General features: G+C 35.5%; 5 protein-coding genes across 8 annotated transcripts in view; 1 reads left to right on the forward strand and 4 right to left on the reverse strand.

Annotated features, from left to right (window-relative positions):
• The window catches only part of Tusp (tusp), a 37,590-nt gene extending 35,495 nt beyond the window's left edge, over nucleotides 1-2,095 (reverse strand). For 2 of the 4 annotated variants that reach the window (XM_053748197.2, XM_053748195.2), the window contains exon 1: nucleotides 662-1,545. In XM_053748197.2, coding sequence (XP_053604172.1) covers nucleotides 662-757 — 96 coding nt within the window. In that variant the 5' untranslated portion in view covers nucleotides 758-1,545. Of the gene's footprint in view, nucleotides 1-661; nucleotides 1,546-1,574 lie in introns of those variants that run through there. The other 2 variants (XM_053748198.2, XM_053748196.2) reach the window with 2 other exon arrangements.
• Nucleotides 2,096-2,240: 145 nt separating this feature from the next.
• Nucleotides 2,241-14,450, reverse strand: PolQ (DNA polymerase theta). Its single transcript, XM_053748193.1, has 9 exons — nucleotides 11,619-14,450; nucleotides 11,372-11,496; nucleotides 9,310-11,288; nucleotides 9,035-9,218; nucleotides 8,356-8,537; nucleotides 7,443-7,612; nucleotides 6,461-6,788; nucleotides 4,906-5,170; nucleotides 2,241-2,669 (listed from the first exon to the last, which is right to left on the reverse strand). The coding sequence occupies exons 1-9, from the start codon at nucleotides 13,871-13,873 to the stop codon at nucleotides 2,380-2,382; spliced, it is 5,778 nt and encodes a 1,925-aa protein (XP_053604168.1). The 5' UTR covers nucleotides 13,874-14,450; the 3' UTR covers nucleotides 2,241-2,379.
• Nucleotides 14,451-14,605: 155 nt separating this feature from the next.
• Nucleotides 14,606-18,172, reverse strand: LOC128671589 (uncharacterized protein). Its single transcript, XM_053748222.2, has 8 exons — nucleotides 17,858-18,172; nucleotides 17,547-17,730; nucleotides 17,198-17,334; nucleotides 16,724-16,887; nucleotides 16,300-16,511; nucleotides 15,968-16,102; nucleotides 15,721-15,863; nucleotides 14,606-15,566 (listed from the first exon to the last, which is right to left on the reverse strand). The coding sequence occupies exons 1-8, from the start codon at nucleotides 18,008-18,010 to the stop codon at nucleotides 15,483-15,485; spliced, it is 1,212 nt and encodes a 403-aa protein (XP_053604197.1). The 5' UTR covers nucleotides 18,011-18,172; the 3' UTR covers nucleotides 14,606-15,482.
• Nucleotides 18,173-18,645: 473 nt separating this feature from the next.
• On the forward strand, nucleotides 18,646-24,055 carry LOC128671590 (uncharacterized protein). Its single transcript, XM_053748223.1, has 8 exons — nucleotides 18,646-18,833; nucleotides 19,025-19,259; nucleotides 19,513-19,666; nucleotides 20,599-20,820; nucleotides 21,445-21,537; nucleotides 21,972-22,085; nucleotides 22,445-22,591; nucleotides 23,195-24,055. Exons 1-8 carry the CDS (start codon nucleotides 18,749-18,751, stop codon nucleotides 23,285-23,287), a joined length of 1,143 nt encoding a protein of 380 aa, XP_053604198.1. The 5' UTR covers nucleotides 18,646-18,748; the 3' UTR covers nucleotides 23,288-24,055.
• A 244-nt stretch (nucleotides 24,056-24,299) lies between these two features.
• Nucleotides 24,300-25,061, reverse strand: QIL1. The gene is made up of 3 exons (XM_053748235.1): nucleotides 24,881-25,061; nucleotides 24,651-24,807; nucleotides 24,300-24,567 (listed from the first exon to the last, which is right to left on the reverse strand). Exons 1-3 carry the CDS (start codon nucleotides 24,886-24,888, stop codon nucleotides 24,373-24,375), a joined length of 360 nt encoding a protein of 119 aa, XP_053604210.1. The 5' UTR covers nucleotides 24,889-25,061; the 3' UTR covers nucleotides 24,300-24,372.
• Between the last annotated feature and the right edge of the window lie 73 nt (nucleotides 25,062-25,134).

Below are 25,134 nucleotides of genomic sequence, written 5' to 3' on the forward strand. Positions count from 1 at the left end.
GACCGAAACCAGACTGGATTACCGTCGGGATTAACAGCCCGACGCAGCTTCCGTAATAAACCTCGCCGTATTATCTTAGCAGCTATTTCCTGGGTGCTCCCAAATTGCTAGGTGTTAGGCTTTGAATAGAAATGGGTCAGGGAGGAGGCTGTAATTGAATGGCAACCCTCGGGCCCGTAACGCAGATTACTATTGCAGTGTTGTTTCCCCACAAGTCTCCAGGGCCGCTGCGAATCGCTTTCGATCTACGGACGGGCCAAATGGAAATTTAATGCATCGCTGTAATGCGCGCGATCACGCTCGATTCTACACTAATCTATTCGCCACCGACCGCCCGCAATGTAGTTGCTAGTATGGCGACTTTCATTAGCGATGTGTGGCGTGCTGTAATTACCATCAATTATGAAATAACATGCCAAAACGTTTACAAATATACGTTAGACATTAATGCAGCTCTACAACAACTGTAATTTATTTCATCAGATAAATTACAGAAACGTTACAGCATGAAATTTTCTTTACAAAATTAATTGTTCATCGGGTAATTGATGAAGAATGAGAGAAATGGAAAAGCGGTGAACAAATAAGCAAGTCATTAACCATGACCATCTAATTTGTCTAAGAAGGATGGTCTCAATGGTTAATGCAATATATAACATACCTCAGGCAGCTCGTCGGGCACTTTCCCCATCCATGACAGCGACAGTATCGTGCAGTCACATTTAGCGTTAACGTTTCTCTCGAAATGAAGGTGCATGTTGGCGATTAATGAAAACTGTTAACCCGAATCTAAGCGCGTTCAGGTCGGGGCGGACCTGTCTGATTTTCGGACCATCTTCATAAGAGATACATCGAGAGTGTAGTATTGTTGGGAGCAAGCGTCGGACGATCTGACGTGACAAGCTGAGGGTGACAAGCTCGCTGGCGGCGCGGCGCACGTATTGATCACGTTGGGGCGCAAGCCACCACGCCCTCTGGTGAGCGTATTCGGAACTAGAGAAAGTGGGAAAGCCAGGGAAAATACGCCGAGAGGGCGCTGGGCGGAGGGGTGAAGTGTTTTCTTTTGAGTTGTATGTTTGTGTATAATTGATCGAACTAATAGGGGCTTAACATTTATGAATAGATATTTTGATTGGGTATTATGATAGTCTGCCGTCTGCTGTATTGTACAATTTAATAAGATTACTATTTATTGGTTTTTAGGGTTCCGTAACCAAATGGCAAAAACGGAACCCTTATATATGTGTCATATCTGTCTGGCTGTCCGTCCGTCCGTATGTCACAGCCACTTTTTTCCGAAACTATAATAACTATACTGTTGAAACTTGGTAAGTAAATGTATTCTGTGAACCGCATTAAGATTTTACACAAAAATAGAAAAAAAAACAATAAATTTTGGGGGTTCCCATACTTAGAACTGAAACAATTTTTTTAATATAGTTTGCGCGAGACACACTTCCAAAGTGGTATGTGCAACAAAGTACTTAATGAATATAGATATATTTTTTAAATATAAATTAAATATGTGTTTATGTAATAAAGATAAATTATCTACGTAAAAAGAACCAACGTACCTGATAAAATATAAACATGCCGCGCTTCTGCCAAGTCCAGCGCTAACAAAGTTACGACCGGGACGTGACAGGTATTTATAATCTGAACCGTAATCATTGCCCAGAGCCATTTTTTAAATTTCTTCTTACTATGCTATATTTCTCTCTCTCATCGCTTCCGTTCTCAGTCACAAGTGATGAAGTCCAGGGGCCGCGTTTCTACAGTATCTTCTCCATTTAGTATAGTCTTTGTAAGCTTCCTTAGCTGTTAAACCATTGGCATGTTCTCGTTGAGGACATCTTTCTACATTTAAGAGCTATGCATCTGTCGATCTTCTTTGCGGTGCGGTGACCAATGAAAGGCGACAGCAATCGCCTTGTCATTATCCACTTGGAGATCCTCTACTGCGCAGGAGGATAACAAGAAGGGCCATGGTTTGCACAGCTCCACTGTCACTCAAATTGTTAGCAGAAAAACTCCACTCAGCAGGGTTTAACTTCTCCCAACAACAGCCCGAAGTCTATGAGTTCTCCAAACTAGCATAACTAGGGGAGATCACTTGATGGCAGTTTTTCAGTCCGTCAATGAAAACATGCAGTAACACTCTTGATAATGTTAATGGGATGATTTTGTCGTTAGCCAACTCCATAAGATTAATTGGTTTATATAACATCGCAAAAACGCTATAGAAAAATACAACATTTTATTTTAACTAATATTTACAAAAAAAAAGACAAAAAATATCACATGTGGTTATCCAAAATATCACAGAACTAAGACACTGGATGCAATAGCAATGACTACATGATTCCATAAGATTGTCATTTAAAATCTAACTTCTTCTAAAGAACCCCACGTGACACCAGTTTTCACTTTGACGGGTAAGGGCACCATCAGACGCACTGTTTCTTCCATAACTCGCTTTAAAGCCTTTATGAACGATTCCTTACTACTCTCTACCACTTCGTAAATAAGTTCATCGTGCATTTGTAAAATCAATCGAGGTTTATTATTATCTGTAGTAGTTTTTGTATCTATGGCACACATGGCGGCCTTGGCTATGTCCGCAGCCGATCCTTGGATTTTGGTGTTTACTGCCTGTCGCTCTGCAGCACCTGTAATGGACAAAGTGATAGCTACTTCATAGCATAGTCAACAGTACTGTCAACTACCAAATTCATTGCAAATTTGTCGCTATTACCGTCGCATAGATATCCATGCAGTACATGTCTTGCGGTTGATTACGCTTTGGCTATATAGGAGTATGTCAAAAAGATAAATTTTGTAAGTATGACGGTAATCAGGCAAGGTGTATGCTACTACTTATAACATTACGGTACATTTTAAGCGGGATGTGTAACTAATCTAGGTAGTTGTGCTATACGTCTTTGCTCATATGATTTCTTATAGTCTAGCTCTGCCTGCCTGAATGTGGCTTTTATACGCAGAACAGAACAAACATCAAAACAAACCAGAAAGCATGTTAAATAAAGATTTACCTTAATTATTTGAGGTAATCATATTGCAAGATTCATTTTAATAGAAGAAAAAAATAGCCAACGTGGAAAAAGTTGAAAGTCAAACAATACATACCGTTCATTACCATTCCTTTTGATAATGTCTTCGGTCTCGAGTTCTAGACGCTTTAATTAGGTATTCAATAAGCAAATGAGATAATATAATTCTGTGAAAACTCTCGAATGATGTGTACTAATTATAAAACTTCGCGAGACCGCTTTTGCTAAAGAAAACCTTTTAAAACCTTTAGGTTTTTAAAGGATTTATATTTCAAGATTGTTCACGTTCACGCTTTACCTTCTTAACAAACTAAAAATACGGACGAGGACATATCTTTTTACTCCAGATATAGTAAAAATATACTGTTCCCGTGGGCAAAATCTAGTATACAATAAAATAACAGTTTGATATCGTTGGAACTCCCGGTGGGATATTAAAAAGTCGTAAACCTCAGCTAAGCAGGATCTCGAAATTGCGGGAACGAAATCTGTGGGAGTACAAATTACGAGGGCTGCTATTTATGTATCCGGAACTGGCCAATAATTCTAGAATATTTAAAAAGTAATTACAACATTTGAAAATAGAACTCTTCGGCTAGAGAATAAATATTTTTCATGTCCCTGTCATTTGTTTTTTTCAATTGGCGCCAATTTTGAAAATAGCTTGTCATCATTGCCATGGATTTAACTCGTGAACATTTTCGCGCGATGATTTATTATGATTTTCGGCGTGGATTAACTCAAAAACAGTGCATCGAACAACTGATTTTAACTTTTGGAGATGAAGCACCATCGAAAACCACTGTGTATTATTGGTTTAAGGAATTTCAACGTGGACGGTCTATGCTCACGGATGAAATTAAGGAGGGTCGTCCTAAATCGGTAGTGGTACAACAAAATATTGATGCTGTGCGACAATTAGTAATGCAAGATCGTCATGTTACATACCGCGAGATAGAGGCGTCTCTGGGCATTAGTATGACGAGTATACACGCGATATTACACGAACATTTAATTGTTAAAAAAATTTGTTCGCGTTGGATTCCGCACAACTTGAGCGTAGATCAAAAACAGGCTCGTGTCGACTGGTGTAAGAAAATGATAAAAAAATACAACCGTGGCACGTCAAAAGCTGTTTATAATATCTACACAGGTGACGAAACCTGGATCTATGCTTATGACCCTGAAACTAAACAGCAGTCAACGGTGTGGGTCTTTCAAGATGAACCGAATCCAACAAAAGTTGTTCGTGCGAGAAGCACTTTAAAGCAAATGGTCGCTTGTTTTTTTGGTATCAACGGACATGTAGCTACAGTGCCACTAGAGAATAGTAGGACGGTTAATTCTGAATGGTACACCACCATTTGTTTGCCAGAAGTCTTTGAAAAAATACGAAAGAACAACCCACAACGCAGAATCATACTTCATCACGACAATGCTAGCTGCCACAAGTCGGCTGAAACAAATAATTTTTTGGAGGGTCAAAAGATTGAATTGACGGGTCATCCGCCGTACAGCCCCGACCTGGCACCCAATGATTTTTATTTATTTCCAAACATTAAAAATAAATTACGTGGTCAACGTTTTTCGATCCGCGAAGAGGCCGTTGATGCGTTCAAAACACACGTTTTGGACATACCTCAATCAGAATGGAAAAAGTGCTTTGAAAATTCGTTTCATCGTATGCAGAAGTGCATAGATCATCGCGGAGAATACTTCGAGAAACAATAAAACCATATGTAATAATATATGTTTGTTTAATTTTGTTATTCCGGATACATAAATAGCAGCCCTCGTAAAACAAATATTTAAAATAAAAAAACACGCCACTCACTTTTCTTTGCCATAACATTGCTGTTGATGTCCCTCAAGAACCTCCGTCGCTTCGATAGTGTTTCCACATAACCCTTAGACCTGCACTCTTGTATTACAGATTGCGTGAACGACCTGATGGCAGGGTATGTCTTGTAGAAAGAGTCCATAAACATGGCAGCTTCTAGCTCAGTGACGTCGAGGTGCTGGGAGAGAGTGCGGTTACCCATGCCGTAAAGTATGCCGTAGCAGAGCTGCTTTGCTTTCTGGCGCAGGTCGTCGTCTACCTAGTGGTTTAATTAGGTTATACGAGCTGGGCGATTAAACTAAGAAGACTATAAATACATACATATGTGTCTCTTTTTTATTGCTATCTTTGTATGTGCATTTTTTTTGTGCAATCAACAATCATCGTCAAAATAGAAGTCATCAGTGTGTGCCGCAGCAAACATTGCAGATGCGCTACAGAAGCGAGGCAGACAAAACAACATCCTGAAAATGTACACGCAAGGCGCTGTACATTTTTTGAGTGTAATTTGCTGCTCGTATAATCGTATAATATCATAGGTAGATTTTTTTTGTTTCTTTTTTTTTTAGGTTACGACGAAGATATTATATGAATATTAAGGCCTTATTGCGGTTTGCAATAAGGCCACCATATTCATAACATCAAGTTTTGTAATTTTATTGTAATTATTTTTGCGCACTTTACGTGAGAGAAATTTTGGCAATATGATTTAATTAATCTATCTCACACATTTATCGTAAGCGCTAACTTAAATTAAATCATAATGGCGAAACATTTATGGATGCATTATCATGAAGACAAATAATCGTTTTTGTATAATCGAATAAAAATAAAAAACAAAGTGTTCTTCTATCTTATTACCAATTTATAAAACCAAATTTACTAAATGTATACACAAGTAATTTATTTTGATCGTTCTTTAAAATATATTTTAGCTCATCAATCATTTTACGATTTAATACGAAATCATCCCAACAAAATCTGATAAAACTGGTTATTATCATATTAAAAAACTGTCCCTAACAAAAGTTGGTAGTAGTAACATTATATCAGACTAACAGATTAGCCAACATTGACTAATAGGTTTTCGGAAAACACTCAAGAGAAACATTCGAAAACAAACTATAACTGAAGTGAGTGAATAATTGCAGCACATCAATCACGGATTCGGACCCGATAAGTTTTTCGGCAAAAGTTGATACAATCATTAATCAAACTTGATATTTTCTAAACTAATATCATAATAATACTAACTGCGCCCTGGGGCTTCGCACCCGTGGGAATTTCGAGATAAAAAGTAGCCTATTGTTATTCCAGGTTATATTCTACCCGTTTACCAAATTTCATTACAATCCGTCCGGTACATTTTGCGTGAAAGAGTCACAAACACACACACATACATCCTCACACACTTTCGCATTTATAATATTAGTAGGATATAAATATAGTGAATTTATTTTACATACAAATTTTAACGACTGCTTTACAAGACAACGTCGAAATGTTGTCAAGTGAGGTGGTAAATTGTATAGGCACCTATGGAACTCACCTCTTCTTCTGGCAGGTTACTCCAAGAAGCCGCAATGGACTTGAAAACATCAATATCGGAGCTCATGATCTTCATCAAAACCGGGTCCTTGCTATAATGCGTCAGAATCCTCATTTCCAACTGGCAATAATCTGCCGACACCAGGACATGTCCTGGCGCGGCCTTGAATACATTCCTACAGTTAAATTCTGCGACGTCATGAGTCCTTATATCCTCTAGAGATAGATAAGTCAAGGGTATGGAAAATGTTCGTGGTACGTTTTGCAAATTCGGTTCGTGCATGCTCACACGGCCCGTACATGTGTACATAGTGTACGACGGGGTTACCCTGAAAAATAATCCTTATTTAATGAGGTATGCATCGCGAATATAAATCAGCTCCATAATATTACTGTTAGCGCAGTCTACGGACGTGTAATAAATATTTTAGCGAAAATTTATTATTTTTCCAATAGAGACGTGTTTGCTAAGAATTTCGCGTGTGTTATTGCTAACACTGATGTCAGATTATATTCAAGTCGCCTAAAGGCATCTGATATGACTTTTATGACTATCTACCGGCATCTAAAGACAAGTAGCCGCATACACGCTAGTGACTTTAAATTGTCAACCAACGTACACTTTTTTCACGATATTTTGCGATAAATATTATTATTAATGAGAAAGTGGGTTTGTTTGTCCTTACTTCTCATCAAAACGGAGTGACGGGTCCGAAAACGAAAGCTGGATCTTAATATTTTAATTTACCTCAACCCGATGTTGAGGTAAATAAATTATAAGATCCACATTTGTTAATTCACGTCCTTAGACAAAAGGCTGTCCTGAAGTTTGTTACGCCGCTTCTTCAGCGGTAGATTTAGTTTTAATAAGTTTTGACTTTTGAATTTGAATTAGGAATCTTTGGTGTGAAGATAGTTAGAATATGCCCGCGAGCGGAGCAGCGGGCAACAGCTGGTACATTCGTATAAATATTTTGACTTACCTATCGCCAGTACTATAAACGCAGGCCTTCTCGGTGAGGGGATACAACGTCTTGGTGAGGATGGAGTTCAGCTTGCGCCAGTATATCACAATACTGGCCATTGGGCTGTTGTGCGAAGTGAGCACGCTCTTCTTTGTGCTCACTCTGCGCCCTTTGTATATTCCCAGGACCTTACAAAATAAATATAAGTTTTTTACATAGTTTACTTTTGAGACAAGTTTTTATTGTCAACATCAGAGATATAATAATTTCTCTTTTCACTTCGATTACAATAAAAATTCAGCAAAGCAATTATTTAACTAATTCAAAAAAATCATTCAATGCATGAGAAAAATCATGATGAAATCAGGTGGGTAGATCATCGCAATTGTTTTAATACTACAATAATGCATTCATGGAAACTCGGATCAGAAATAGAAAATTTCTACTCTAAAGGCAATTCTATAGGCAAGTCAAATTTGATTACATACAAACAGACGGAAACAAATAATGCATCTTGTTATAAATAGTGAACCTTTGAAGGTTCACTTTAAAGAACATGTTATATAAATAGTATGTTCAAACTACAAAAGGCAAAAATTATGAAATGCACTGTCCAACGTTAATACTCGAATGGATGCGACATTTTCACTTAAATATTCAGAAAATGGAAGGCACATTGAGTGCACTTTCGTGTAAGGCAGTCGGATGTAGAATGTATTTTGACACTGTGTCACCTTGCAATATAACATATTTTTAGGATTGAATAGGTGTTATAAATGCGTTCGAAATGAAATACAGAAAAATCTAGTTGGATCAATTGTTGAAAAATAAATACGATAAACAGATAACAGAACGAAATGAACCCTAGACGTCGGAACGTTTTGTGCGGAAACCTGAAAACGTTCAGATGATATAAAATATAGAAAATTACCTTAGCAACATCCTTCGAAGAATTAAAGTTGAAATGATATCCACATATTTTGTAAGCTTTCTTTTGGAGAGTTTCTTGCGAATTTCTGACATCAAGCAGGAGCCTCGAGGCTAGATCTTTATCGACACAGATTCCTTGCAACTCACACTCCGTGAGAATTTTAGCAATTTGTGTTTCGATATCTACAAAAAAAAAAGATTGATATCCTTTAACAAGATTTATCATTTACAGAGGACATAAATTGAAAATGAACCTATTATAAATTATAAATAAATAATCAATAGCGAAATACACATAAGCTAAACTGAATGATATTTTTAGTGCCAAGCCAAAAGTGGATTTCGTGAGAAACCTGTACCTAACATTGGACAATTAATTTGATTATATAAAATACTAACTGTGCCCCGCGGTTTCGCTCAGTGGGAAAATTTCGAATATAAATACCCTATGTGCTATTCCATTATATTCTACCTGTGACTGTCAAAAAATCAAGTAATTTATTCAGAAATCAGGCCTTCACAGGCACTTGTTCATGTCATATTCAAAATGAAATGATATTTACCAAAGCTACAAACTACTAGATTGAGTTACAAACATCCTCACACACAGCAGTACGAATAATTCTTCAGATCTCTCGATAATTGATCAATGATCTTATGTTACGAAATACGACATTTACCAAATATATCACGGGCGGCGGTATATTGCTTTAACAAACAATCTCGTTGTCTCTCAGCTACCATCCAAATGCACCATGACCTCAAACAAGCGACTTCGAACGAGTCCAAGTGATTCAGTTTCTTAGATGTTCGATTTACCCGGAGCAAAACTGTCGATAAATCTATATTACAATACCTTTTTACCTGGAATAAAATTCAAGAACACTATATTCACTTAACATCATAAAACAAGATATTATAAAACATTTTAAAACTAGATACAATAAGTACATACCAAATCCAAAACGTTTGGAATCTTCTCATCGCTATCCAACAACCATTCTGCTAAAGAAATATCAACACATCGCGACCTTATAGTTATTCCAAATGATCTTTGGAAATGAATAAATACAGATCTTAAATTCAAGACTTTTATTACTAACGACTCCGAACTTAACCATTTTGTCAGTTTATTTCGTATTAGGGCATCCTCGGAAGACGTGAGGTCGAGTAAAATATTAATATCATTAAAATATACAGCTATACCTTTAATAAGGTGCTTTCTCTCATTAACTGCATTATCTGCCCGGAGATTGTGTTGGACTTTCACAATGTTACTGCCAATCACTTGGTCTAAATTAATTTCGGCGTTTTTGATGTCTAAATATATAGATGCTTCTTTGACGTTCGTCAATATATCTAAATTGGCATAAATATCATTATCTCTCAGAACATAACAATTATAACTAAATTCATTTAGTTGAATGGTAAATAATTTCGATTTCGGGTTATTTAGTTTAATAAAAGTTATGTCTAATTTATCTGTAGGTCTTAGTTCCAATTTACGATCAACTTTTAACTTTTTCGTAGATGGCTGTGGTGAATTGTTTTCAGACTCAGCTTGTCGTTTAAATGGACTTATGAACATGTTTTTGATAGAAGTTTCCTTGATTTGTTGTGTGTTGATCACTTCCTCCGAAGTGTTAAAGGCGATTTCTAAATCGTTATCACTTGGTTTATTTTCGTCGTCATAAACTAATTTTATATCCTCATCTTCTTCCAACTCGATTAAAGTAGATTTAAAAGCATTTAGTATAGTGTCGCTTTGTAAGTTAGTCATATTAGTACATGTATTATTTTCATTATTGAATTTAGGCAGTGCCACAGTTTTCAAATGGTCGCCATTGAGTAACTTCGTAGATATCAAATCTACTGGCAAACTTTCCTCGAATAGACTAGAATTATCACCATCAGAGGAAAAAATACTAATGTCATTAACAGATTTCGAATTCGATGTCGTGATTTTCGTGTTTAGAGAATCTTCTTTTTTATCTTCGATTTCGCCAAAACTCATATTCGGGGAATCTATGTTACTCGCAGTCTTAAGTTTAGTAATATTTTCAACGACAACATCAGTAAAATTGAGAGAATCCCAGATGATTTCATCTACGACAGTGATATTTTTAGGCAATATAGTAGGACTGCTTTTGATTTCATCTTCTATGATTCTATTCAGAGATATATCTACACGTTTTTCGACTAGTGGACTGGAGTATCTGTTAGATATAGACTCATTTCTACTAAGATTATCCGATTTGTTATATATACATGTACTATAGTGCGTGTCACCGCTACTATGATTTGCATCAGCTTCAGTATTTTCTATTTTAACACTTTTTATTTCTTCTTTTATTTTCGACTTCTTGTTTGCTGTTACCATGTTATTCGTGTTACTTTGCGCAACTGTATTAACCGTGGTGCTAACAGAAAGATTATCTTTATTTTTTTGTGTATGTGACTCACTATTGCTAACTATATTGCTATGTATTGCATTAACTACATTAGAAGATGCCGCTTCCCATTTGATTTCAGCAACACCAATTTCACACTCTAAATATTTTCTAGCTTCAGTGATCAGACTCTCAGCAGCTTGCCTCGTTGTCATAGCACAACAGCCAGTTACCCAAATACTTTTTATTTTATTACGCTTTCTCATATCATCGCTATCATCTCCTTCTCTTTCTTTATTTGATTCAAATGGCACAGTTTTGTGTAGAGTATTTTCAATCATATTCACATCGGCCGATGCAATACTCGATACGGTTTCAAAACCAGCATCGAACAGTGTACGTGCCCTTATACCATTCAAAGACGGTAACTTCATTAGTTCCAGCAACTCTGAGTGAATACCGAAATGCAAACGATCTTGAAATTGAGCAATCAGCATTTCCATATTTTTCCATCCTAGCTGACGACAAAATGCTGTTACCATTCCTAAAACATACGTAAAGTGATATATCGTTTAGAATTGTGCACCATAAGTCATAAAAGAAAAGTAATTAAAAAATATTGTTTACCAGCAAATGTGGCGGCCGCTTGTTGAAGACTCTGAAGAAACCCCCTTGCACATTGGAATTTGTTTGCAACTTCAGATAGTGGTACTTCATTAACCAAATCTTGTAAAGCAAGAGCCGTATAAAACCTTGAAAACATTGTGACTTAAATATTTTAAGGAAATCTTGCCATGATTTTAATAAGATTTATTTAGTAAACTTGGCATCAGTATTATGAAAAGCCTTAATACACAATTAGGTGGGTAATTACCTTTTATGTATATTCATCTTATTTTGTACATTGGTAAGTTTATTAGCTCCTCTCAAACATCTAATGATGAAGCTTTCTTGTACGCCTATCAGCTCCCCAACTCTTTTCATGGCTTTAGTTAAAGACTCCCATAAAGTTAACAAATGAAGCCAATCTATGTCACCCCATTGACTGCTGACACTATAAGGAGTCACTAAATAAATAAGGTGAAGATCTGTCTCCAACACTAAACATTGCCTAGCTTTTTGAAGCTCGCAAAATAAAGACAAACCATCATTAGGAGCCATAGATGACGAAAGACAGGCTTTACCTAGCGGAGTAGCTACATATCTCTTCTCAGTCCCGTCTTCCTGGATTCTCACCAACTCATAGTTTATTAGTTCATCCAATGTACTGTCTAAAAGTAAATTCTGTGAAACTGTAATATGTTGTTGTACAAATAGTAAAGTACATTTTGAATAGTAGTCCAACTCCTCTTTTGTACACAATACTTGACTAGCAATCATCTCAAGTATTGCTCTCATATATTTGTCCTCACTTTCAATGCAACTTTTGACTGGATCTAACATTCCCATCATGAGATCAAATCCTATTTTCTTCTCAGATTCTGTGCAGACTAATATGCTTTCTCCTTTAGAATCTTTTCCCATTCTGCCAGCCCTCCCTATCATTTGTTTATATGTCAGTATATTTATAGGTTGCCTTTGGAAAACTGGTGACCTCACTATAACTTTCCTTGCAGGCAAATTCACACCTGAACTTAAGGTTGATGTAGCTACCAAAACCCTGATGGCTCCTGATTTAAATGCCCCTTCAATGATATCCCTTTCATCAAATGTAAGACCAGCATGATGATATGCAACACCAAATGATATTGTTGTTTTCAGTATTTGGTCCAAACCAACTGGACAATTTCTCAATTGTTCTAGAACTTCATGTATCCTCTCCGATTTTAATTGACTTCTTAAAACTAATCCAAAATCACTACCTGAACAGCCAAGTTTATAAAATGAAGATGCTATACTTTGAGCTAAATTTTCACATCTATTTTTGGTCATGCAAAATATTAAAACCGAGCAACCATCCTTAATGGTGTCTAAACAAATTTTCAAAACATAATCAGTTTCTTCTGTAGTTGAATCTTTACTTATAGTACTGACAAGCTTTCCATTTTTATCAAAGTATTTGTTCCCAACTAAACAGTACTCATCTAAGGGTATTGGGCGAAAATCTGTGACAAACAGTTCCGCATCCAACCACTCGGCTAATATTTCCAAGTTGGGCAAAGTTGCAGACATTCCAACAATCTGTATTTGACAGTCATCTCTTTTAGATGACACATATTTAATTTTTGTCAAAAGAAGCTCTAGAATATATCCCCTATGAGGGTCTCCTAACAAATGCAACTCATCAACAATGACAGCGCCCAGGTCTGTTATGGTACCTTCATCCAGAAGTCTATTGACTAGACTATTAGCTTTTTCTATAGTACAAACTGCCACATGCACAGCCTGCAAGCCACCTGGTGGCGACTGGGATCCCATAAATCCTTCAACTCTGATCCCAGAGGTTGACAGTATGTCTTGCAAATAAAACATTTTCTCTCTTACAATAGACACAAAGGGCAATATAACAATTACCTTCTTTTGCCTTTCCAAAATTGTCTTTATAGTCAATATTTCAGCTACTAAAGTTTTACCTGCTGATGTTGGTGCTGAATATACCAAGTTGCAACATTCTAATAAAACTTTAGGATTGCTGAGGCAGTTCACTTGCCAATCAAACATTTCATTGATGCCTCGCTGCTCATACTTCAACGCTATTTCAGACGGGAGCCCCCAAGCTTTAAGATTTTTATTAACTACTTTAGTATTTTGTGTAGCCGTTACTTTACATACACTAGCGTCTAAAGCAATGGTTTTATTCTGTGTAAAGCTGATCTTAGTTTTATTTTGTGAATAATCTTTAAACTTGACTGTATTCTTACCCTCTTCAGCAACGTACTCCTTCACCAAATGTAATGATGCTTGTAGCGAAAATGAATTGTCGAAACAATTCTCAAGAAAGCCAACATTCTCAGCCAGCAATTGAGAATCTATTACTTCAACAACATCTTTGCTTGTCGCCATATTACAATGAAAAAGAAACGTGTAAGTACGTCGACTTACATAAAACAATACTACAGCAACCCAACGCCCATTATTGATTTTTCTTCTTATAATAAGAAAAAAACAACATGAACTTTGTTTATACATATGTTTCAAACTATGATTTCTGTTGTTGACAGTGACAACATCAAGTCTAGCTTATTTTTTAAACCATGAAAGCAAAGAAACAACGATGGAACCATGAAACTTAAAAATCCAAATCTCGTTTCATTTCTATAGCGTCGACGTCGAAAGTTCGTAAAAATGAAGGTCTCAGTTTGTTTAAGTTATTTTGTCTCTTTTTTATATAACTACACAAACAAGTATTCCCATTTCACAAAATTTAAGGAAATCGTGAGTCGAAACCAGTTATTAGAAGTTAAAACATTGTCCAAATCCATTTTATTAATAAAAATATATGTGTAATAAGATAATAGATAAATACATTTATGATACATAGTATAATTATTTGTAAAAAATCAAAGGTATAGGAGGTTCTTGAAATTCCTACCGATGCTATTTTATCGCAATCATCTTTCTAATGACTCGGTTTTACTTTTGTTTTACTCTGTGGTTTTACTTGACAGTACGGAGGAATAAATAGAATGAGAGCCACGAAACAAGTACCATACCATAGACGCAGCGCTACAATCGCTGACAACAACAACGTGGCCAATCTGTTATTTGATAGTTTACTCATATTACCGCGGCGCTTCTTCCGTGGCGCTGCGCGACTCTATATGGTACTTGGTGATTATATCCACTTTGATAGGATTTGGGGAGAGATTAGGTAAGAATTGAGAGCCAAAATCTGGATTTAAATAAAACTGATTAAAAAAATACAGGAATTAAATATATTAAAAAATGTATTCTAAAAATACTAGGTAGGTACATCACAAATCACAGTCAGTCATGTATAATAATCGTTAAGGCGTTAGAGACCGCGAATTGGTAAGTTATTGGTACAAAAGTGTAACAGTTTTTTAAGTTATTATATTGCCTTGAAGGGAAAAGGTTTTACATGAACGGCATATTTTTGGTCCTAAACTGGATCACATAAGAGATGTGCGGACTTACGCCTGCTTAGACTAAAGCACGTGCGGTATCGCGCGTCTCAAGCTCTAACGTAGGCACTAACGCAGTACTACGCAAGGGTCGCGTCACGGGTTAAATTCACTTCACACAAATCAAGGCAAATTTTAAACATTTGTTGTACGAATGTCTTTCAATGCCTGCTATAGTAAATAGGACCTCGTTCGATACTAGCGCTAACTAGCGAGCAAAGTAACAATACGCCACTTTGATTCAGGTTACCTCAAGTCCGTACTCACCCTGTTATTCATAAAAAAGAAGCATACGTCAAAGTATGTTTTGTTTCGAACTGTCAATATCAAATTTTGCTATTGACAAGTGCGATAGGGACAAAACATAGGTACTTTAGCTTATAGTATGCTTTATATTTTTTATGAATATCAGGGCGAAACTGTCGTAAATATTTTTTGTATTTTCACAGTTTATCCCTTTGAATATGTTCATAATTAACATCTAAGCTAATTTTGTATGTTCGTTGATTTAAATTGTTACACATTAATCATAATAATTGGCAGTTGTCAGATCAAAAAATAATGTAAATTAATTTAAGCAAAAAACTACAAAAGTACACTGTACGCAATCATTCCAAAAAAGCTTTTTTTACCATACCCATATATAAAAACGGTCATAAAGTAAGTTTTGTAGCTGTAGGTTCCTTTCCTTCTGTAAGAGCTCTTGATTCGTGTATAAATGCAGCATATGTTACACCCTGAAAATATAATATTTTATTTTATCGACCTGACCGTCGATTCTCTCACCTGACCGTGTTCTCGGCCGCCTGCCGGCCGTCAACCCTCTTTAGGAATGCTGTTATTGCCAGCTGAACAGGCGTGTAATAAAGGGTTTTGTATTGTATTAGTTACCTGTTGTAGAGCTGCTCTAACATAGCCTTCATTAGCAGATACTGTAAGAGCTTTCATTCTATGTCCAAAATTAAATATAATTTTTGATCTTAACCGTACATGACCTCTCACTTTTAAATTACTCCTTGGATAATCATCAACACCTAAAAAAAGACAATGTTAGTACATATACAGTACATATGTTTGGGGACAACCACAACAAAAAACACAGTGATCATAATAGAAATATTAGAATAACACCACTGACCTCCAAAATCATCTGGATATATTTTTACCATTGTTTTTAATTCAGCTGTTCTCCTCTTTTCCATTGCCCCCCCTAATGTATTAACAATTTTCTCAAAGTCACCCCAAGCTGTTTCGCAACAAACCAATGTCTTTTCTGAAAGGTATTACACAACAATATGACATAATTAATTGTATTTCATGAGTTTAAAATAAATCTTCATAAGGTCATAAGTCGGCCGGTCGCAAAATCCATGCCAGATATTCAAATTTAAAGGTTCATTTCATCAAGTAGATCCCCGGCTTTGTAATCACGAAAAAGGGAACACACTCATATATGATAGAGTTCCATACCTTCAAATAATTTTTCTAACACAGGTTTCACCGGTCTCTCTGCTTCCCAAGCACATTGTTGAGTTAGGACATCTTGCTTGAAAACATAATTGTAATGTCCATTTGTCATGTTGCTCACATAAGCCATCATGGCAGTCACATCCAGGTTAAGAGTATTAATCTCAGGATGATCCTCCATACAGTGGGACACTTCCTCCAAAGTGGTTTTTTGGCTGAAAAGATAATGTTTAACCTTTTTATAGTTTGTATATTTGTTGCGTATTTTTGTACATTTGCCCCAGGGCTGAATCCAGGTTCTAGATGCAACTAGACTCTAGTCCTGTTCTGGACAGGGCTAAACCAATACCAATGAGCCAGGTGTGAATGTATAGAGCATTGTTAAGCAACCTTAGAATTATACAAATAAATTATATTGCCATATTACCTGTTGTTTATAGATTCCTCATCACTGCTCTCAGAGTCATAAGATTCATCACAAATTTCACTCTGACTTGAGTCAGGCAAGATTTCCCCCTTGACTATAACTCCAACTGCCTTTAGTTTATTTGCTAAAATTTCCTCAATACCACTCATAAATTCAAAAATAACCTGAAAGTGAAAATAATTTTAAACCCTTAGTTGGTTCAGCAAAGTCAAAGCATTTGATTCAGAATGCAATTCTTCCTATTACATTTTAAATTTCATATAATGAAACAACTCATTTAAACAGTTCTATCATGCCAGAGGGGCTTACCACTTACTTCACAGATTACTGTGATCTACAAGGAAATAAATGAACAACTGTGTGCTTATTAACATCAAACAATGAAAATGACAATCAGATTTTGTGTATCATCAAAACTGTGTGTATTGAAATCAAGTTTATTTACCAAGTAGTTGTAAACAATGCCATACAGACCTTTGGAGGTTGGTACATACATGGATAGAGCTTAGCACACTCCAGGTAATCATCAGCCTGATCAAGGATGGATCGAGCCCCATATGATGCTTTGCCTGCACTCAATGCTGACAGAGATTTTGGGTTTCTGGCTATTACTGAAATATTTAAATAAAATTTAAAATCAATGTGCCAGTTTTGCCAATTCAACATTGTAGTTTGGGAGAAATTACCACAATAAGTATATGTAATATTAAGTTATGTATAGTATGAGTTATGGGTAGGCTAAATTATTAACAACTAGTCTACATTAAGTATATAATTAACACACAAATCTTAAATTGAAGTTGTTAGAACAAGGTTTTCTTACCTTTTGTCCAAGACTTGCCTTCATCACTGATAATATCAATGACTAATTTGCTGCTATCGTCTATGTGGAATATTTTACAAACTGCAATAACACCAGGTCTTGTCACACATTCCACCATAGCCCCCAGGTGGGTAAGATTGGAACATGACAGTTGTTCCATTTTAATTTTCTTTGACTTTTGCAACTGGAACAGAACCGAATTTAAATTGCTTATTCATTATCATTAACCCATCTGGTTAATGATAATGAAAAAAGCAAGCACTTTATGTAAAATATTTGAATATTCAGTCATCATATAAAAGTTAAGTTACCTTCTTAAGAAACAATATTTCTTGGTGAATTTTCCTGTGCAATTTCATCACACCGTCGATTGATTGCACCGGTTTTAATTGCAACATTAGTTCTTCACCAAACATTATTTTTTCATTTAATTTATTCAAAAGTTCTTCAGACGATAGTTCCATTATTAAGCACAGCACAGTTTATAGGCCTTCGATTTAAATTTATAAACTAAAATAAGACCTAAAAGAATTTAAAACTCTACGCAAATTCTGTTTATTTTATTTTATTAGAATGTATCACTAACTAATCACAATGACAGGTAGGGTCTAGTCCACAGAGTACTTTCTACTTATAATGTCTAGTCTACAGTCTTTTAGTACCTAGGTATGTAAAAATGATTTGATTGATAAACTTGCTTTTTTTATTTCTGAAAATGTTGCAAGTGTTGCACTCATATAGGTATGGGTAGGTATTTGTTTCTGATTATCTTCTCCAGTCGATCTTTGAGTCGATAATTATGCCGGCTCCACACTATCGAGGAGAAGTTTGCCGAACTTTGTCGGTTCGGCATACATTGCTGGTTTTTCAATGTGGTAAATAAAAGCACTCATATACAATGTTCATGCATTCGCGTTCGACGATAATGTGGAGCCAGAATTATATCTCTGCACCGGGTACTTTGATGTTGCCTGTGTCCGTTCCTGCTGCCTGCGGCAGGAATACAGATTGTTCTGGCATTATTGGCCCAGCCAGACTTAATCTTGAGTGGGGGAACGGGTCCAATGGGTACATGTTCCCATTTGGCTCTGTTTATTACTAGGTGTATTACCGCCATTTTCATTCGCGATTTTGTAGTCACGTGACTGACATTTGTTCATCCAATGGGGAACGTGATACTTAACCAAACTACAATTTGAGAAATGGCTGACGATAAAGAAGTCGAGAAAACGATTGCAGAAGACTTGGTTGTTACCAAGTATAAGCTTGCAGGACAAATTGTCAACCGTGAGTCGAAGATTCTTTATAGTTACATAAATAACTTTGGAATTTATTGTCACAGTGTTTGTGGTGTTATGCGTTCCATCCAGGAAGGGTTTGGACGCGTGTCATCGCCATGCGGTGCCACTTGTACCGAGAGCATCCTGAAACATTTTGACTAATACTCCGCTTTAACTAAGATATCCTTTGGGTTACAGGTGTCTTGGAACAAGTCATAGCGAAATGTGTCCCTGATGCGTCTGCGCGCGAAATATGCGAGTTCGGAGACAAGCTGATCTTGGAGGAAACGTCCAAGGTTTTCAAGAAAGAGAAGGACTCGAAAAAGGGAATAGCTTTCTCAACATGTGTGTCCGTCAACAATTGTATATGTCACTTCTCGCCTATCCCAAGTGAAAGTGACTATATTTTAAAACAAGGTGATCTAGCCAAAATGTGAGTAGAGTACTAAGTTATGTGCCAAACAACCTATGTACAGCAGTCTGCTATAACAAGTGATATACATGCAAACAATATGGCCAAATTACTTTAGAAATACGTCAAATTATTTATGAAAAACAGATTCCTCTCTGAATTACTTACAATGTTAAAAATAGATCTTCAGTAAAGCTCACTTTACATTGCTTCAGGGACATCGAGATATTTGCTAAATCATTTTTTTGTCTTCACCTTAACAAAATATTTTCAGTGATCTGGGTGCACATATAGATGGGTTCATAGCAGTGGTTGCCCACACAGTTGCTGTGGGAGGTGGTGAAGTGACTGGACGGGCTGCGGATGTACTGTTGGCTGCACATCTAGCTAGTGAAGCAGCCCTAAGATTGCTGAGACCTGATAATGAGGTAATGGTCATTTGAATATACAAAAAATCATATACAACACAAAACATATTGACTAAACAATGTTATATTTTAATGAAAAGTTCTTAGTTCATTCTGGGAATATTAAAAGACTTGTGAAGTTTGTTAAAACTTTATTGCATAAAGAAAACACAAGACACAAATTACAGGTGATAGTAAAGGCTGTCTTATCCCATAGATAGTCTATGGGATAAGTGTATGTGTATTTTCAGTCTGTTATTATATCAGTTCAGTACAAGTATTAAGTATAATGCCAGCTGTCACCAAACTCACATGCATTGTGGATTGCATAGTATGTATGAATGTTTTTATTGCAATGAAAAACCAAAAATGTATACCAATCTGCCAAAATTTGGCAAACTGTTTAGAGCTGGTATGACTAATAATTTTTTGTCCCCTGAATCTTTCCAACATTGCAACTCATTGCATTGTTGGTACAAGCACAGGGAAGAGCAAAGTAACTAAATGCGCTTTTGCTTATCTATTTGAGCATGAGTCTATTATAGTCTACTACAGGCAATTTTATTGTTGTAGTATAGAAGTAGTAATTTTAAAATGTACTTTTTTGAACTACTAGCATTATCTTTACTTTCCTTTAGTTTGAAGTAACAATTACTTATTACTTTAAAAACATTATAATTATTTTTGAAATATGTGGCCCTAGTAATAGCAATATGCTATCTTGAATTTTGTATGGTAAGAAATTTTGCTATCCATGATAGGCCACTAGTTAAATATATATATATAAATGTACTTACACCTAAACTTTCCTCAGGAATTAAATATTTATTGGTGAAAATTGTAAAAGAATATGTCCAATAGTTTTTGAATTTATTACATTAATACAAAGAGATGCTACATTGGGACTTCTTTTTATAATATGTAAGGATAAAGCCTAAAATTGTATACTTCAGAACTATGCCATCACTGATGCAATCCAAAAGATCAGTGCAGAATATGGGTGCAAGCCTGTGGAGGGCATGCTATCTCACCAGCTTAAACAATTCCGCATTGATGGAGAGAAGAGCATAATACAGAATCCTTCAGAAGCCCAGCGTAAAGAACATGAGAAAGCCACTCTAGAGACTTATGAGGTGTATGCAATGGATGTTCTTGTTTCTACAGGAGAGGGGGTGGTAAGTTTGGTTTAAGTTTTTTTTTAATGTAGCTAATGTATCAGGGCCCACTGCTGGCTGGCAGTTGCTGGGCAAAAGCCTCCCCTTTCTGATTCCAACCACTTCTATCATTCGCCAGCTGTTGCCATCTTGTATACTGCCGATAGTTCGTAGGACCATCCCATCCTCGCCTTACCTTTAGAGTATTTGCAATCAGTCAGGATTAAAGTAGTCACTCTTTTGACGCCAGAGTTAAACCTGAGTCATCAAAATGCTTCCACATTCATTTTATAGCCAACACTCAGCTCAGGTAGGTTAACATGGGCATAGATGACATTAATCGTTTTACCGACAATTAGGTAGAACAAAATTACAAAAAAGAATACCTAACGGTTAAGTGTGACAGAAATGGGCTATTTCATTATACAAAAATTTAAAAAGGACCCTGATTTCTTTCCATGTCAGTTCAATTTGACTGAGGTGGCAGTATTCAGGGGAAAATATATCAACAGTCAATCTCTTGTACTGAAATGTTATTGATTATGTTTTAGTTTTATTTTGACTGACATTTCTAATTATATTCATAATAAATGTAACCTGGAATATATTCAGCAAATAATATTACTATTATTTTAATTATTCTAGGGTCGTGAAATGGACACAAGGACAACAATATACAAGAAAACTGATGAAGTATATCAGCTCAAGTTAAAAGCATCAAGAATGTTTTACAGTGAGGTAATATTTTCTCGTTCTTATGGGCACTGAATACCCTTTATTACAATTCTTTGTTAAGAACAAAGAATTGTATTGTATTACAATTCTTTGTTCTTAACAAAGAATTGTAACAAAGGATATTCAGTGGTTATACTTGTCTCTTTCAGTTATAAGATTTCACAGTATGCTAAAAAGAAATATAAACATATTTGTTGGCTCTATGTGGACATATCAAGACAAATGACCCAGATTGAAACTCTTCAAAATATTGTTTATTGCAATATTTGTTTTTGATCTGGTAATATTAAAGGGATGTGTTTGAACCAGTAAAAAAAATTAGTTTACTGGCATAGAACATCTCAACACTTTATGACCTGGGCCTGTTGTGTTTTTTCATGTTGCTTCTCGAGTTTTTTTTGTAGAGTTGATTTATGTGTTTGTTTCAATGTTACCAGGTGCGGAACAAGCATGGGTCGATGCCATTCAACTTGCGCAGCTTCGACAAAGAGACCAGCGCGAGATTAGGAGTTGTAGAATGTGTCAATCATAAGCTCATCGAACCTTTCCAGGTAAAATATTATAGAATGATGTATTTAAAGTGAAGAAGAAAGTGGGGTTTATTTGGTATTATGTCTGCCTTTGCATCATCACCCCTCTCCAGAATGTATAAATACATCTGAATTTCCCTATGAATAGGAATTTCCCTATGAACCTGACATAGTCGCACCAAGCAACTGAAGTCTTGACAAAAAATAGATTTTAAAAAAGCTTTTCTCACTTGTGTCCCTCTATTATTATTATTGTGTCTCATAATACCGTTCCCAATAATGCAAGGTCCCTTTATTAATTTCTATATAGACTTACTTACTTTCCATTAAATAGTGAATTATCAAGATTATTGATATCAATATATTTTTCGCATCTGCAGGTTTTGTATGAACGGCCAGGGGAGTTGGTAGCACAGTTCAAATTCACAGCGCTGCTGCTGCCGAGTGGCACGCACCGCATCACGGGGCTTCCCTTCGACAAGAGCCAGTGCAAGAGTGAGCGTTCCATCAAGGACCCTGAGCTCAATGTTAGTTCTAATTTTAATAATATATTAAATGAGAAAGTTGTGAGTAGAAATATTGTTATTGGGTAATTAATACAAAATTTACTTGTTTGATATCACAGTCATTCAATCATAGAAAAACGACTAGTTGCATTTTGATCAAATTTGGTGCATGGGTGGATAACCTATAATGGCTTAAATGAAAAGTTAATAAATAAACTTTTCATTCAGAATCTTCAAAGTGCAATGCCCAAAGGCTCAGCTAGTTCCATGTTAATACTATAAATGCGGAAGTCTGTCTTTCATGCTTTCACAGCTAAACTATTTTTTTTAAATTTAGTATAGATAAGGACCCAAGTTCAAAGTTGTGAGCTACAGGTACAATATAATATGAAAGCAAGAATTTTGTTTGATACTAATTGTCTCCAAAATGACTAGAACCCTGATTCATTTCAAAGCATTCTACTCATGGAATGTTTTGGGCAAGCACAGGGTATAAAAACGTGATCTTTTTGAGCTAATTTGTTGTATTGACACTTTAGTTTGAACCATCACTACATTCTTGTTGAAAAAATTTAATAAGCATGTCCGCTGCAAGGAAAGATATCAATAATTTCATATTTTCAGGCCCTCTTGAACTCATCCACGAAATCCAACAAAAAGAAGAAAAAGAAAACTGGTGCTGAAGCTGAACCAATGGAAACAGAGACGGTTGCCTAGCAACTGGAATCCCACTGCCCCTGGAATAAACAAATGAAATTCAACAGCTTTCCTCCACCCAAACATGACATATTATCATTTTTAACCAGTTAATTGACAAAGAACTGCAACTGTGGCATAAGTGTCCGAAATACTTATTTTAGCAAAACTTTTTCCAATAAAACTTTCACATTGCTACTACATCCTAAATCTATTGTTACATATTTCCTGTTTATGTATGTATTTATTGGAGATTCTACAAAAAATGCAATATGTATGCTAATAAGTTGTAAAAATTAAAGTTAATTTATACACTTAGATAAATACTATTTTTCCATTTTCTTTTATTGAAAGAGTTTTGAATGAATAAACTGTAAGTCACTTTCCCCACTATCATTATTTGAAATAATTTTATCAGAGAATTTTCAAGATCATTCCCTAGTGACATGTTTGTATTTTATTAAAACATTGTGACGTGCACAAATCCCTTCTCCAGTAGCTATTGGTACAATTAGTGTGACAAGTACATATGTATTTCACTGATTTTATTTAGATTAATTTTGAAATTCATAATTTCTACTCGCATAATCATTCTTTTTTATGTTATTATTTCTCAAATACAATGAATGTAGTTGCATTACATTTTATACAAATATGTGTTTATTGCTATCAACCGAGATAATGTATTTGTTGACTTTATGTACCTACTAGGAAAAGGTGTAAAAAATGTGACACTGTGAGAAAGGAATAAATCAAACTGTGCCACAAATGTGGGCTGTTTTGTAAAAATGCATTTTTCTTTCTATACCTGCACCAATTGTCCCATTCACTGCTGTTATATAAACATTTTTATTGAATAAAAATGTATTTTTCCTGATAAATTATAAACATCATAAGACATACAAGACAAAAATTCTGAAAATATCAGTAGTTGTCTTTAGAATTACAACACATAAGACCAATAGAATACATATTAGTTGCACAAGGATGAATGCTTCAGTGTCGTGCTATTGAAAAAAATAAAAACTGTAGATACTGAAACAAAATTCTATTTATGTTTACCATAATTTGAAAAATAACATCCACATAACAAAATACATTACAGATTAATTTGTTTTTTCTTCGTTCACAATAGGCTCGCTGGCGTTTATTGATGATGAAACCATTTCGTATGCTGAAGTCGCAGCATTAGTGGCGTGAGTCGGAAGGTCTACAAGAAACCTGAATGTTGATTTGACTCCACAATTCCAATAATATTTAAATAGATATGAGAGTCTATCATTTGATGGGAGTGGAGGTAACTGAAAAAACATACATCAATTTAATAACAAATTAACAACTGAAAACTGAACATGGTTGAGCTTCCAAGGCATCAAAGAATTACCTCGTACGGAATTTGTTTTGTCAGTTCACCAACATAAGGTGACACACCCTTTTCAAGATCTTCATACAGTGATTTAGTTGTAGTGCTATCTTTCCAGACGCCTTTGTCAATTGTATAATATACTGCTGAACCTAATACAGCAGATTTTATCCCGAACCTACAAAACAAGAAGATATGAAAACAATGGCTGGAATGATGAACTATGGTACTGAAAATTATAGCACACTTACTTCAACATCTTACAGGCTATAAATAAAACATTAACGGTATGTACTGTATTTTCTATTTTCTGATATTCCTGTTCTGTTCAGAGGTGTTGTTATTTAGGAGAAAAAAAAATTATGTAATTTTTGAAATAACCTCAAAAATATGTCGATTTTCTGTTTTTTTTTTTTAATTTTTGAAAACAAAAGTAAATGTCAATGTCACATTACCAACTGTGTCTGGGGTGAAACGATACGATTACGTACTACGTTAGGATAGG

The sequence above is a fragment of the Plodia interpunctella genome, chromosome 7 (genome assembly GCF_027563975.2).
Source record: "Plodia interpunctella isolate USDA-ARS_2022_Savannah chromosome 7, ilPloInte3.2, whole genome shotgun sequence".
Lineage (NCBI taxonomy): Eukaryota > Metazoa > Arthropoda > Insecta > Lepidoptera > Pyralidae > Plodia > Plodia interpunctella.